Here is a 12,566-nt window from a genome sequence, read left to right on the forward strand (position 1 = left end):
CGCAAGGCAGAAGAACCACGACCCGCAAATGCCTATCATCAGAGTAAAATAAAAATGGCACACAGTCTTTTCAGTGAAGGTGGGCATTCTCCAGCTTGGCTTTTCAAGATGTGGGTTGGTTGTTCAGCACTATCTGGGCCTAATTTCTTAAATGTCACGGAAGACTTTAGTGGACTGCTACAAGTGTGTCTTATTAATTAGTCTAAGTATCTTGGCTGCCTTCAAATACCTGGTGCTTTACTAAACCCAGTTCTTTAGAAGGTGTGCAGTCTGGTGTGCAGTTCTCTGCTTCAATTCAGATTTCATTTTGCAGACAGCTTTTTCTGAAAAGTACTCTGTACTTCCTCTTAATTATCTTCCCAGCAAATCAGACTTAGGCTCATGCCTTTTATTAGATTTAATTCACTCTAACATGAAATGAAACTTGGCAACAAAATAAATATCTTCTAACAACTCTGAAGGTTACCTTCTGTGGGAATTCTTTCTAGATAATGTCAACATCCCTCCAGCTCTTGGCATACTGAGAGTTGGTTGATTCATATTTATGCAGAAATGGAGTAAGCCTGAACTGTGGCATTGTCTGGGGTATCAGCAGCACCCTTTTGCTGTTGTGGTTTTGCTTTACAGGATGTGTGACTATGGGAGTTAGAGGGCCTAACATAAGAGACTGGAGCAGGACACTGAGAGTGTATTCTGGCTATGGGATGTTTTTTACAGTGGGCTGTGGCTGGAGGGTTTGTTGTTGGGGAGTGGTGTTATGCAGAGGTACATTACTTGTTTATGTGTTAATGTGTCTAGATTTAAACTACAGCAAAACCTTGCCAGAACTGGCAAGCTCTTGCTGTTTATTTTTCCATTATTTTTGCCTTTTATTAAGCAAAAAATTGTTTTGGGTAGACTGGCAAAGCCAGGTATGCCCACCATCACTGCTTTGGTTAATTTAAGTAACTACAGAGTCTTTTGAGTTATGAAATTTGTCAGAGGAGTAACATTGCTAACTAAAACTTTGCCCAGTCAAAGTGCAGTCGATGACAAAAGTGGCTGAAGGAAATCAGGCTACAGACAGCTTTTTGTCAACCTAGAAAACAACGTGTACAGAGGTGAAAGCTCTGGAATCGCCAGCTTTATCTACATGAAGGTGACAAATGCCTCAAGAGCAGGCTAACACCAAGCGAGCTGTGTAATGCTTGCAGTACTCATCCACATTGCTGTCTGGTCGCCTGCTTACAGCTCAGGCTCAAAGCATTGAGGCTGTGCTGAGGAAGCACTCAGCTCCGGGCACCTGCTGGTGGATTGGGCTGTAGCACGTTGATGGAGGAGAGCTTTTACCCATGTTGAGCACGCTCAGGTTTTGCCACTCCAGAGCTCAGTCTAAGTTTGTCTGAACACATGCTTGCATGTAAGCTCTGGGGATGCTCGGCATGTTTTGATTTACCAACAGGCTTGGACGTGCACTTGACTGCCCATGTAGGCATATGTAATACATTGTATTCTGAAGAGTGACCTTATTTGAAGGGTCACCTGTGTTGACACTCACATCATGCTGTCCTTGGCTCTGTTGCAGGGTGTTCTAATATTTACATGGTAGTAACACACAGCACCTCTCATTACAGTTAAGGCCCTGTGAAATAAACAACCTGTTATAGCAGCCACACTTTCACCTGTCATTGACATCTATTCTGTATCCTTGTGTAGAGTCTGGTTGTAGTGTGCACCCATCTGGATTATGACACACACATGTGTGCTACTATTTTTCATCTTACTGTGCAACATTCAGTGCAACTGTTCTGCTAAGTAACCACTTGAGGTGGGGATTTTTGTCTCTTAACTCTTTTATGCTTTTTTTACAGCTCAAGCCAAGCGAGGCAGAGAAATGCAGAGCCAACAACCTGTAGTGGGACTTTGAAGGGAGAACAGTGCACTAACAAGGCCCTTCCATTCACCAGGCATTGTTTTCAGCGTATCCTCTTAACTCTGTTCTATTCAGGCGTGGAAGCTGTTCCATTTAAGGGTTTTTTTGCTTGTTTGTTAGGTTTTGCATTGACAAGTAGATTTTTCAACAAAGAAATAACATATTTGTTAGTGTCTCATCAGCTACTTTGCTTTTAATTCATCTGTGTGATTTGCATCTGTAGGCAGTAAAGATAAGTAGTTTACTACTGGCATCTGTCATAGCCACATCGTTTTACATTGTAAGCTGTATTTAGGGGCTGCAAGAAGCCTTTACAAAATCTATGGTCTTTCACTGATGACTTTAGTGCAAATCATATGGCTTTCATATGGTTCTTGGTAGGTTCCAGAAGACCAACCACTATGAGTGGTTTATGGGAACAAGTTTTTATATGTAGTGTAAAAAGATGGCTTACACTGACTAGAAAAATGGAAATCTGATAGTTTGCACTCTTTAAAGAAGCAGAGTAAAAATTACAGAATCCATATTCTAGATGAGGAAGAATTCCTAGTGCTTGGGATTTCAAGCAAAGCCTGAAAAGAGTGTGAAGAGTCAATGAATGAAGATCACAGAAAGGAGGGAGCATATTTTCACATGTGAAGTTTGGTTCTGAAGACTATACATAGGCAGAATTATAACCTGGAGTACTTAATTCTACAGATTTTGTCTTACTGGTTTTTAGCTGAGGAATTGTTGACATGTTTATTAGAGTGACTCCTTTTGTGGCAGCTATTGGTACTAGTCACTTGAAGTGACTAGTACCAATCTATTACAATTGCTATCAGACTGCAGCACTTTTTCTATCGTTTTAGTTTGCAGATGCCTTGTTTTTCTTGGTTGGTTTTTGCAGGACCCTTAAAAGTAGTCTGAAGACCTCTCCATGAGAGCGAATGATTGTGTGCAGCTGCATTTGGATTTACTTCCTGGTTATGATTTTAAGAGTTCAAGTGGGTTTGTGGGTGTAGAACAGAGCAGAGAAGCAAAGATTTTGTATTTGCGCCCATTTTTTCTTTCTGTGCTTTCTTCTCAATGGAAAAAGTCTCTGCTAAGATGAACAGGTTCTTGGTTCTGACCTGTCTGTCCAGGTCTGCCATCTAGTCTGTTCTGCAAATTTTCCATTTACTTTGTTCTTTCTTTTGCATTTTATGAACATATATAGTGACGTTGAGGTCTCTGAGCTGTTCAGGATGGAAGGAGTGCTTCTAATGTTGCTTGAGAAAATGAAGTGAAATATCTGTTTGATTTGCTCTAAGTCTGGAAACATTTTCACTCCTGCAGGGAATTTTTCTGTAGGAAATCTCAGTAAGCTTACATTTGGATTTACTTGACCTTTCTGTCTGATTGCACATCTTTTTTTTCAGTGGAGCAGGAAGGATCTTGAAACTTCTTTGTGCTCTAAAGATAAATGCCAGGAATGTACCTTAAAAGACTGAATTAAGAAATACTCCCTTTAATGTTTCAGTGTGGATTGTCATTAGTCTGTAAGGAAATAGTCCTGTTGACTACACTGTTCCAACTGCTACTATTGATCTATTGATTAGGACTCCAGGAAAAGGCTTCTTTTTGCAAAGAACTCATTAGTGAAATGGCTGCTTCCATGAAACTATCTCAATATATAATAAAGTCATTAGAGATTCTGCATGAATGCAGTTTTTCACTTTAAAAGCTGAGTTTGAGCCCTACCTAGGTTTAAACTTGAGTAACAAAGTTAAGGTGCTCATTAAAAATAGCATCTATGGACAGGTAGAGTTCAAAGCTTTGATCTTAATCAGATTGATAAATCAAACGTCCTTCCTCCATCTTTGCCTTGTGTTATTCCTGATGCAGAAATGTGCAGATATCTTATTGAACCGTTCTCAGCAGCTCTTCTCAAGTTGCACAGCCAAGTTTGCAGATGGTCAACAGTGCTCTGTGCCAGTTTTTGACATTACACATCAGACACCTCTGTGTGAAGAACATGCCAAAAAAATGGTAAGTACAAAGCCAAAACTATAATTATCTGTGTATTGGGATGATCAGGAGTTTTAACCCCAGTCTTTATATGAACTCTTGGTTGACTACTAGCGAGTTTATGAACTTAAGACCTTGTACCCTTTTATTTTTCTTAAGAGAGTAAAACATGCCAAATATTCCCAACTAGTATGTTGTGAAAATCTTCAGTGTACTTTTGAGGGTATTATAATGAGTGCATGAAAATATTCTTCACTGGAAGAAATTTGATTCCTCTCTTGAATCAAGAAATAGGAAATCATTGTGAGAAATCCTGTGGTCTTTTTATTTGGTCTCAGTCCTGGCCCTCGAATCTGAATGTAGTATGAGTGTGGTATGGTAAGAACACTGCATCTCAAGCACCCTCAGTACGTGGGCACCAAAATAGATTCTAGAGGAGCTGTACATAGCAATTACAAGCACATAAATAAAGGGCTTGCTCTTTCATTTACCTGCTGGTGACTGATAGAGTTTAACCAGCTTCAGGGATTTGTGGTTTGCTACAAATTGAGTATGCAGAAATTAAGATTATGTCCTCTGTTTATATTCCCCCTGATTATATTCTCCCCGTCTTCCAGAACAAAACTGACAGGATAATTCACAAACCTACTTCTGTCTTGCCCTTCCTTCAAGGCATTAGGCATAAAACTGCCTAAAGTTTCATTCTGTTTTTTGGTTGTTTTGAGGTTTTTTTTACTGTTTTTATGCAGCCTGTCCAATACTTGGAAATTACAGAGTTTTCTGGATTAAAATGTGAGAATCTGCACTATACAGACTTGTGTGGGATTTTCCCCCTCAACCAGGCAATCTTCAGTGTGTCTCTCAAGGTTTATTTCTGTAGCACAAAATCCTTTGCTCTTCCCAATATGATGGCAACTGAAAACTGATGATGGTCTGATTTATTTTTCAATTGGTCAGTGATTACTGTTCAAAAGTAATGAGGCCTTAGTTGTTTACCTACATCCTTACCTTAGTCTTACAGTATTGCTTCTGTTTCTTCAATGGTGTCCCACTTTTATGGCAGTAGGCACTTGAGGATGCTGGCAGCTCCAGCTGTTGCATGCTATTCCCATTATTACCACCTCACAACAGTGTTTTGGCTTTTATACTTACAGAAATTCTGCCCAAGGTTATAGTTTTTAGTTGATTTAATTAGGGTTTGCTATATTGATTTTTAAAGTGACACTGCACGATCTCCTGTTTAGCATACCTCATAATGTGGTCTGTAATTTTTGCCATTGGGATCAGTGAGAAATGAAAGAGCTTAATTTTTGTAATTTGGCTCTAAGTTAGCAGTCTGTCTTTCATTACATGTGACTGTGTGTGGAATGACCAGCGGGGGAAAAAAGCAAGCAATGTAACTGTTGTTGTTAGCATGCTCCCATTGCTATTGTTTTATTCCCAAAGGACAATTTCTTGAGAGGGGACAGCTCCCGTAAAGTTCAGCACCAGCAGCAGAGGAAACCCAGGAAAAAAACAAAGCCACCTGCACTTACCAAAAAACACAAGAAGAAGAGAAGGCGAGGCCCACGCCGGCCCCAGAAACCCATTCCTCCTGCAGTGCCCCAAGGGAACCTCACCATGCCTGCTAGTGTCTCACTGCCAGTAGAAATGCCTCACATACGGTCAGTGGTAGCCCTGCCTCACTTTCCCCACTGCTAACTTGAACATTGTCAATGAGCACCATAGGAGGGTGTGATATTGCTGTGCTGATAAGACACTAGAGTGGGGCTAGAAGTTGCATGTCCATATGACTCTTGAAAAAATACCTTAGAATGGGTTGTTTCAGATTTGAACAGTTACTGGGTTTGATGGATAAAATGTCTTGCTTCTGGTGCCACATCTTCTATATTTAATCAATAAGCTAAGTCTAAACTTCCTAAAGAAACTTTCTGGAAGCATTTTTTTTTCCCTAGATGATGAGGAAAAAAATATGTGGGGAAAGATCCATTATAGATGGATATGCATTCGTAGTCGTCATCTGGGGGAACTGGAGTTGAACAGCAATGATTAATGGTGACTTTCTGTTCAGGAGTCCCTCCACACCAGAGCTGAGTGCTGATGAGCTGCCCGATGATATCGCCAACGAAATCACAGACATTCCACATGACTTGGAATTGAATCAGGAGGACTTCTCTGATGTCCTGCCACGGCTGCCTGATGACTTGCAAGATTTTGATTTCTTTGAAGGTACCATTTTATGTTATTTTACTTTACACTGATGCAAACATCGTGAGTGAACTTAAAAGAAGTGAGTGTTTTGAAAATGCATTTTGAGGGGTTGGCTGCTTTCCTGCAGAGGTAGTCAACTCTAGACAAAGAAGCGTGCATTAGCTCTATTGTTTGTTTGTGAGCTCTAAAGTAAAGCAGACTCTAAGAAGGCTACTGTGTGTGGTTCTGTGCTTGGTCTTACAATGATTACTGCTTTGAAAATCCTAATTGGTTTAGTATTTTAATAATTCATTTTACTGCCTGTCAGTGTTGAAGTTTAATCAAGAGTATTCTCAGTAATGGCATCTTTCTGCCATCGAGTGGGGCTGGAATCACAGTCAGTGTTGGCCTTTGATAAAAGCAGAAGAGCATGAGAATAAAATCTTTAAATATGTTTTTGAAACTAGCTTTTGATCAGAAGTGTGCTGAATTTCTTGATTCTAAAGCTCAGTAGCTAGCACGTGTCACAAAGAAATTAGAACAGCTCAGAGTTGGGATATTTGATTTCTTTGGTCTTTTTCTGATATGGCATGACATCAGACCATGTTTGAGTTGAAATTAACCTAAATTATACTGACTCTGTAGATTTTAGCTCCAAACTGTAATGTCATAAGAAGAGTAGTTTTTGTGGTCTGTTTATGCTATTACAGCATTGAAGAAAATCTTATTTAAGCATTTGTACTTTAGGAGTAGCAATTTTAGGAGGCATTTAGTATGTGGAAGAAGAGGATGGAGAGAGGAAATTCCATTGAAGAGGAACATGTAATTTCTTGATTTTCTTACTTTACTCACCTAGCAAATACTGCAGCTCTGTTCTGAGCTAGTTGTCCATCAGCATTGTGATGGTTTGGGCTCTTACCCACCCCCCCACACTTTGTATTTGCCCCAGCTAACTCAGACGGACCCTGGGAATATAGATGAAGCAATTTATTTACAGCTAGCAGAATTTACAAGCAGCTATTTACAATATATACAGTTATATACAATTATATACAGAAATATACAAAGGATAAACAATACAAAAGCACAACTCCCCTCCCAGAAACCTGAGTCCCCAGGAGGGGCTTTCAAACCACCCCAACACCTCCCCTGGCCCTCTCAACCTTACCCCAGTTCGCAGGAAGAAGAGAGGTGCAGCCAAGAGGTTAGGGAGCAAGGTTAGTGGGAGCAATGTTAATGAGATGTGACCAGGTCTGAAGGCAAAGGCAGAAGAAAAAGACAAAATGGAGAAAGTTTACTTCTTCTTCCCAGAGTTCTCAGCGTAACTGTGAGAGAAGGAGACACCATGTTTTCATTCCACTGCCTGTTATCAAGTTCTTTTACCAAAACATTCCAGCTTGCTTCTAACTAGCACAAGCATCCTTAGAGTGCCAGCGCCAGGCTCTCCTGAGAGGAGTGTGCTAACTTCTGGTGTCCCTGTTTCTGCAGGTAAAAACGGAGATCTCCTTCCGACTACAGAAGAGGCTGAAGAATTGGAACGGGCCCTGCAGGCTGTAACTTCTCTTGAGTGCCTGAGTACCATTGGAGTACTTACACAGACAGATGGTGTGCCAGTTCAGGAGCTGTCAGACAGAGGGATAGGGGTGTTCTCTACAGGTGCTGGAGCTCCAGGAATGCAGTCCTTGAGTCGAGAGGTTAACACGGATCTGGGGGAGCTGTTGAATGGGCGTATAGTACATGATAATTTCTCTGGTCTGGAGCTGGATGAGAACTTGCTCCGTTCTGCTACCTTGTCCAACCCACCCACGCCCCTGGCAGGGCAGATCCAGGGGCAGTTCTCAGCCCCAGCCAACGTCGGCCTTACTTCTGCCACTCTGATAAGCCAGAGTGGCCTTGGGGAGAGAGCCTTCCCAGGACAGTTTCATGGACTTCATGATGGCAGCCATGCCTCCCAGAGGCCTCACCCTGCCCAGCTGCTGAGCAAGGCAGATGACCTGATCACCTCACGACAGCAATACAGCAGTGACCATTCACACTCCTCACCCCATGGAAGCCATTATGATAGTGAGCATGTGCCGTCTCCCTACAGTGACCATATCACATCCCCTCACACCACATCCTTTTCTGGTGATAACTTGGCAGCTACCTTCTCAGCAGAGATGCCCATGATGGCACAGCACTTGCTCCCAACTCAGCTGGATGTGCCACTTAGCGGGGTGGTCAACCCCAGAACTCACTGGGGAAATCTTCCTGTCAATCTTGGGGACCCCTCTCCGTTTAGCAACCTTCTTGGTGCAGATGGACACCTCCTGTCCACCTCCCTGTCCACACCACCTACCACCTCGCACTCAGAGACCACACAGCCTGCCTTCGCCACTGTGACCCCCAACAGCTCCAGTGTGCTTCCGGGGTTACCGCAGACCAGTTTTAGTGGCATGGGTCCTGCCTCTGCTGAACTCATGGCCTCCACCTCCCCTAAACAACAGCTCCCTCAGTTCAGCGCAGCCTTTGGGCACCAGCTGAGCTCCCACAGTGGCATCCCCAAGGACCTGCAGCCCAGCCACAGCTCCATAGCTCCTCCCACGGGCTTCGCAGTGACCGGTGCCACCGCTACCAGTACCAATAACGCATCTGTGCCCTTCACCACCTCCAACTGAGCTTGTCTGCCTGGCTCTCTGCGGGTAGATGGGGGACCTGTGTTTTCTATCTTTCCTTTTTTTCCTTTTTCTTGTTTTTCTGTCCTACTTCCCCCTCCCCCCCCCCCTTTTTTTTTTTTTGTTGGAAGGGGTTCAGAAAAAAAACCCTGCTTCAGTACTGACCAGGGTTAGCCCTCTGTGAACCTTGCTGTAGTGTTCACATGTGCTTGTTATGCACTGGTGCTCATTTATTGCAGGCAGGTTCACTGTTGCCCAGTAATTTCTTAAGGATACGGCACAGTTACTGGATGTTATTGATGTTAGCAGTAAGACCTAGAAATGGGAAGATACCTCAGAATTACTGATGCATGTTACTGTTTCCTAGGGTTTGGATCAGTGTTTGCCATCCTCTTAGCATCTACTAGGAAGTTTTCAGTGGGCAGAAGTCTCTTGATTTTTTTTTTTTAATTTTTAATTAATTTTTTTCCCAAAGGTAGCATCTGGCATGGAAAAATTGACTGCACACATAGATTTGAGAATGGTGCACTGAAGTCCTAAATCAAGATCATGGTTCAAAGATGAGTTTGGCAGTTTCTTAAAACGGTCTCTTGACCTCCTCTTTGTGCGTGTGTGTGTTTGGGGTGCAGAGAGCAGCAGTTCCTTTTCTTCTTTTAGTGAAGATGTGGGAGTTGTCCCTTTCCAGAACTGGCCACTGTTCTTACTGCATGCTGAGTTTTGGTTGGGTTTATTCTTGCCTTTTTTTTTTTTTTTTGGAATTATGAGGATTTCTGATTCATTGAGCAGTGAGGGGATCAGTTGACTGGTTGCCTGGGGATCAGTTGACTGGTTGCCTGGATATCTGAAGGCTAATACAAAATTGGCCCAGGGGAGAAGAAAAAAAAAAAAAAGAAAAAAAAAGGCAACCCCCTCCCAGAAATAAAAATGGAAGGATTCCAGTAGATCATGGATTAGTGAAGAATCTTGTGCAGAAATTCTCTTCCTTGATGGTTTACTGTGGCCTTGTAGCGTTGAGGATTTGCCTTTTTGAATGTGGCTTTGTCCAGACCTCCTTTCCTGACAGGCTGACAGGTATTTCTGGCCTGAAACTGCAAGAATTTGGTTGGCATTTTGCCCATCCACATAAGTCTAGGTCAGACCCTTTGGTAAGTTTCAAATGGATGCATTTCTTTAAATTGGCTAGTGAGACTCCATTGGATATTTTTTTCCCCTGATAGAAGCCATATAAACCTTTTGATGTTTGTTGGGGTTTGATGCTCTGTATGGAAAGCTAAATGTATGTCAGGCAGGTACCTATCAGCGGTCATGGCTAACCAAAAGAGGAATCACTAAAGCAGAATGCATAAGAATTCTTTCCATCTGCAGGACATTTTCACATTTACTGCCCACCTGCTAAATATAGTATTCAGATTCTTTTGCAGTAATTTCAGTTCTTAAAGAAATGGCTCTGCTAGCTTTCATTTTTTTTACAGTTTAATTTAATTTTATGTTGTGTGTTTTAATCCAGCAGCAGAAATTCTGATGTGTTTACTTGCATCTCTTTATCAGGAAAGGAAGAAAGAAATTTGCTCATGACTTTATAGGGCTCAAACTTGCTACTCTACTCCGACTGTAAAAGTAGCTCCTAATTAAGTCTCTGCTCTTCTTGGTTTGTTTCTGAGAGTAGAAAATTCCACATTTCAATCTCTTACTGTAGAAGACAGATTTCATTCTACCTTAATGGTAAAACGTCCTACCTGCATGTATTCTAGTCTCATTCAGGAAATTAAGAGATACCAAGCACATATAATAGAGAAGCCTAACGAATTGTTTGAGCAAGGGATCATTGAACCAAGTTTTGTTGTTACAGAAACTCATTTTGTTAGTAATCAGGCCCACACCGAATTCTCTAACCCAAACCTCTCCTTCCATCTTGCTAAGGAACAGAATTTAAACAGGATAGGTCTTGTGTCTTCTAACTATCACAGCAATCATACTATCCCTCTTTTCCTGAAAGATTTGTCCTGCTTCAATAAAAGGGAGTCTGGATGATGTATATGTCGTTTTCTGAAATAGCAAATGTGTGTGGGTGGAGGAAACAAAGATTATTTTCATGCTTCTGTTGTTATGAAGTCCTTATTTCATACTTGGTAAAATAGATCTTAATAATATAAGCCGAATATTTTTAAGTGGTGATTTAAATATGTTTGTAACATTTAAATGTTTTTAAATCATGTAAAAAGTTGAATTGAAGCCTACGAAATCCTGCTTGTGATTGTCCTGCTGATTGAAGAATGCCCAGTGGTATTGTGAAATAAGGCAAATCTGACAAGACATTTATTTATTTTTGTATTATGTTCCCCATACTTTGTGGAGGAGACAACTGTTTGATTTGCAAATGATTTTCGTTGTGTCCTTATACCTCCTTCAATGTGTTTGGATGACTGGCTGAAAAAATGAGGAGAACTAGCATACCAAATGGTTAATTCTTCAATCTACTTGTGTGTTCATGTCATTTTAGAGGGTGTTAATTTCTATAAATTGGTTTCAGGAGTTTGGTCTTGGAATTATTCTTGTGCCCATCAGACTTTTTAATGAAGCTGCAGCTAGTGCAGAGTATGTTTGTCCCACATCACAATTTCTCTTAGCAAATGCCAGAGAGGAAGGGAGGAGAGGAACTGAGAGCGAAGTTCTGCTTGGTCGCATTGGTGTAAAATTGTGGAGGAGCTTTTTGGTCTGTGGTCACTGTGAGCTTGTAATGATCTAACTCAAACATAACCTAGCTCCTAATCTGAACATTGATTTAGACAGGGAATTTCAAAAGCTGTCAAAGCTATGCAGGTCCATAATTCCTATTTGAAATCAATGACTGCTATGTACCTGCATTCCTTTAAGGCAGCTGAGGGTATCAACTCTCTTCCCCTACTTAGACTTCAGTTTTTGTATATCCCTTGGTGACTCTTCCCTGAAAAGTGGCTATGTAACATTTTTCAGTGAGGAAACTAAGTTTGCAATAAAGCTGCACTTTTAAGAATAAACTTTGTATACATTTGAAATAGGAATCCCTCTCTCCTGTCTCACACAGAGTTCTGAAACAGGCCACCACTCTTGCCTTTTCCTGGTTCACCTGTTTTTCACTGCCACTGATTTCATGATAGCAGCCTACCAAGCAGTTACGGGTCTTGATCTTAGCTTTACAAGGTGGATCATTCCAAGTGGGCTTCTACACCCACAGAACTTGTTGACTTCAGTGAATTGGTGTCTTACTGTTGGATGTGAGAGATCTGGTCTGAGAAGCATGTACAGCCAGAGACATTTTATGCCCCTTCCTCTGGGAAATACTGCAGGTCTGACTAAGGTAGTCCTTGAGGCTGTTCTTTATGTGGTTACTAAGTAGAATCCATGCTCTCTCACAAAGGTTTTTGAGTATCATCTCCTCGTATAGCAGTTAGCACTCTAATCACCCTTTCACCAAAGAGCCACTGTAGCAATTTCATTCCATTGATTTTTAGGCAATCGATAGCTGTTGTGCCCTTTATGTGTTAACAAATGGAGTAAAGCTAGTTGAGCCTAAAAGTTAATTTCTTTACATAGGGTCTTATTTTTAAAGAATTGGGAAAAAAAAATGCCACTAACATAATTTTTGGTAATAATAGCACCTCAGTTAGTCTTTGTATGATCGTACTTAAGACAAGATGAACTTTGACAGTGTACAGAGGCTCATCAAGAGCAGCCTTGTGCTGGTTTGGTGCGTAAGGCATCCTGTGTGACTTGCTTCAGCATTTCCTTTTGCTTAGGAAAACTTTATGACAACTTTGAGGGGAGCCATATGCACTTATTCC

At 41.4% G+C, this 12,566-nt stretch overlaps 1 protein-coding gene across 2 annotated transcripts in view; it reads left to right on the plus strand.

The window, feature by feature from the left end:
- The window catches only part of INO80D (INO80 complex subunit D), a 42,491-nt gene extending 30,711 nt beyond the window's left edge, over positions 1 to 11,780 (plus strand). For both annotated transcript variants that reach the window (XM_064161071.1, XM_064161076.1), the window contains exons 7-11: positions 1,851 to 1,960; positions 3,789 to 3,922; positions 5,348 to 5,565; positions 5,973 to 6,130; positions 7,580 to 11,780. In XM_064161071.1, the coding sequence (XP_064017141.1) occupies positions 1,851 to 1,960; positions 3,789 to 3,922; positions 5,348 to 5,565; positions 5,973 to 6,130; positions 7,580 to 8,748 (1,789 nt within the window). In that variant the 3' untranslated portion in view covers positions 8,749 to 11,780. The remainder of the gene's footprint in view (positions 1 to 1,850; positions 1,961 to 3,788; positions 3,923 to 5,347; positions 5,566 to 5,972; positions 6,131 to 7,579) is intronic.
- Positions 11,781 to 12,566: the final 786 nt, after the last annotated feature.

The sequence above is a fragment of the Pogoniulus pusillus genome, chromosome 2, assembly GCF_015220805.1.
Source record: "Pogoniulus pusillus isolate bPogPus1 chromosome 2, bPogPus1.pri, whole genome shotgun sequence".
Classification (NCBI taxonomy): Eukaryota; Metazoa; Chordata; class Aves; order Piciformes; family Lybiidae; genus Pogoniulus; species Pogoniulus pusillus.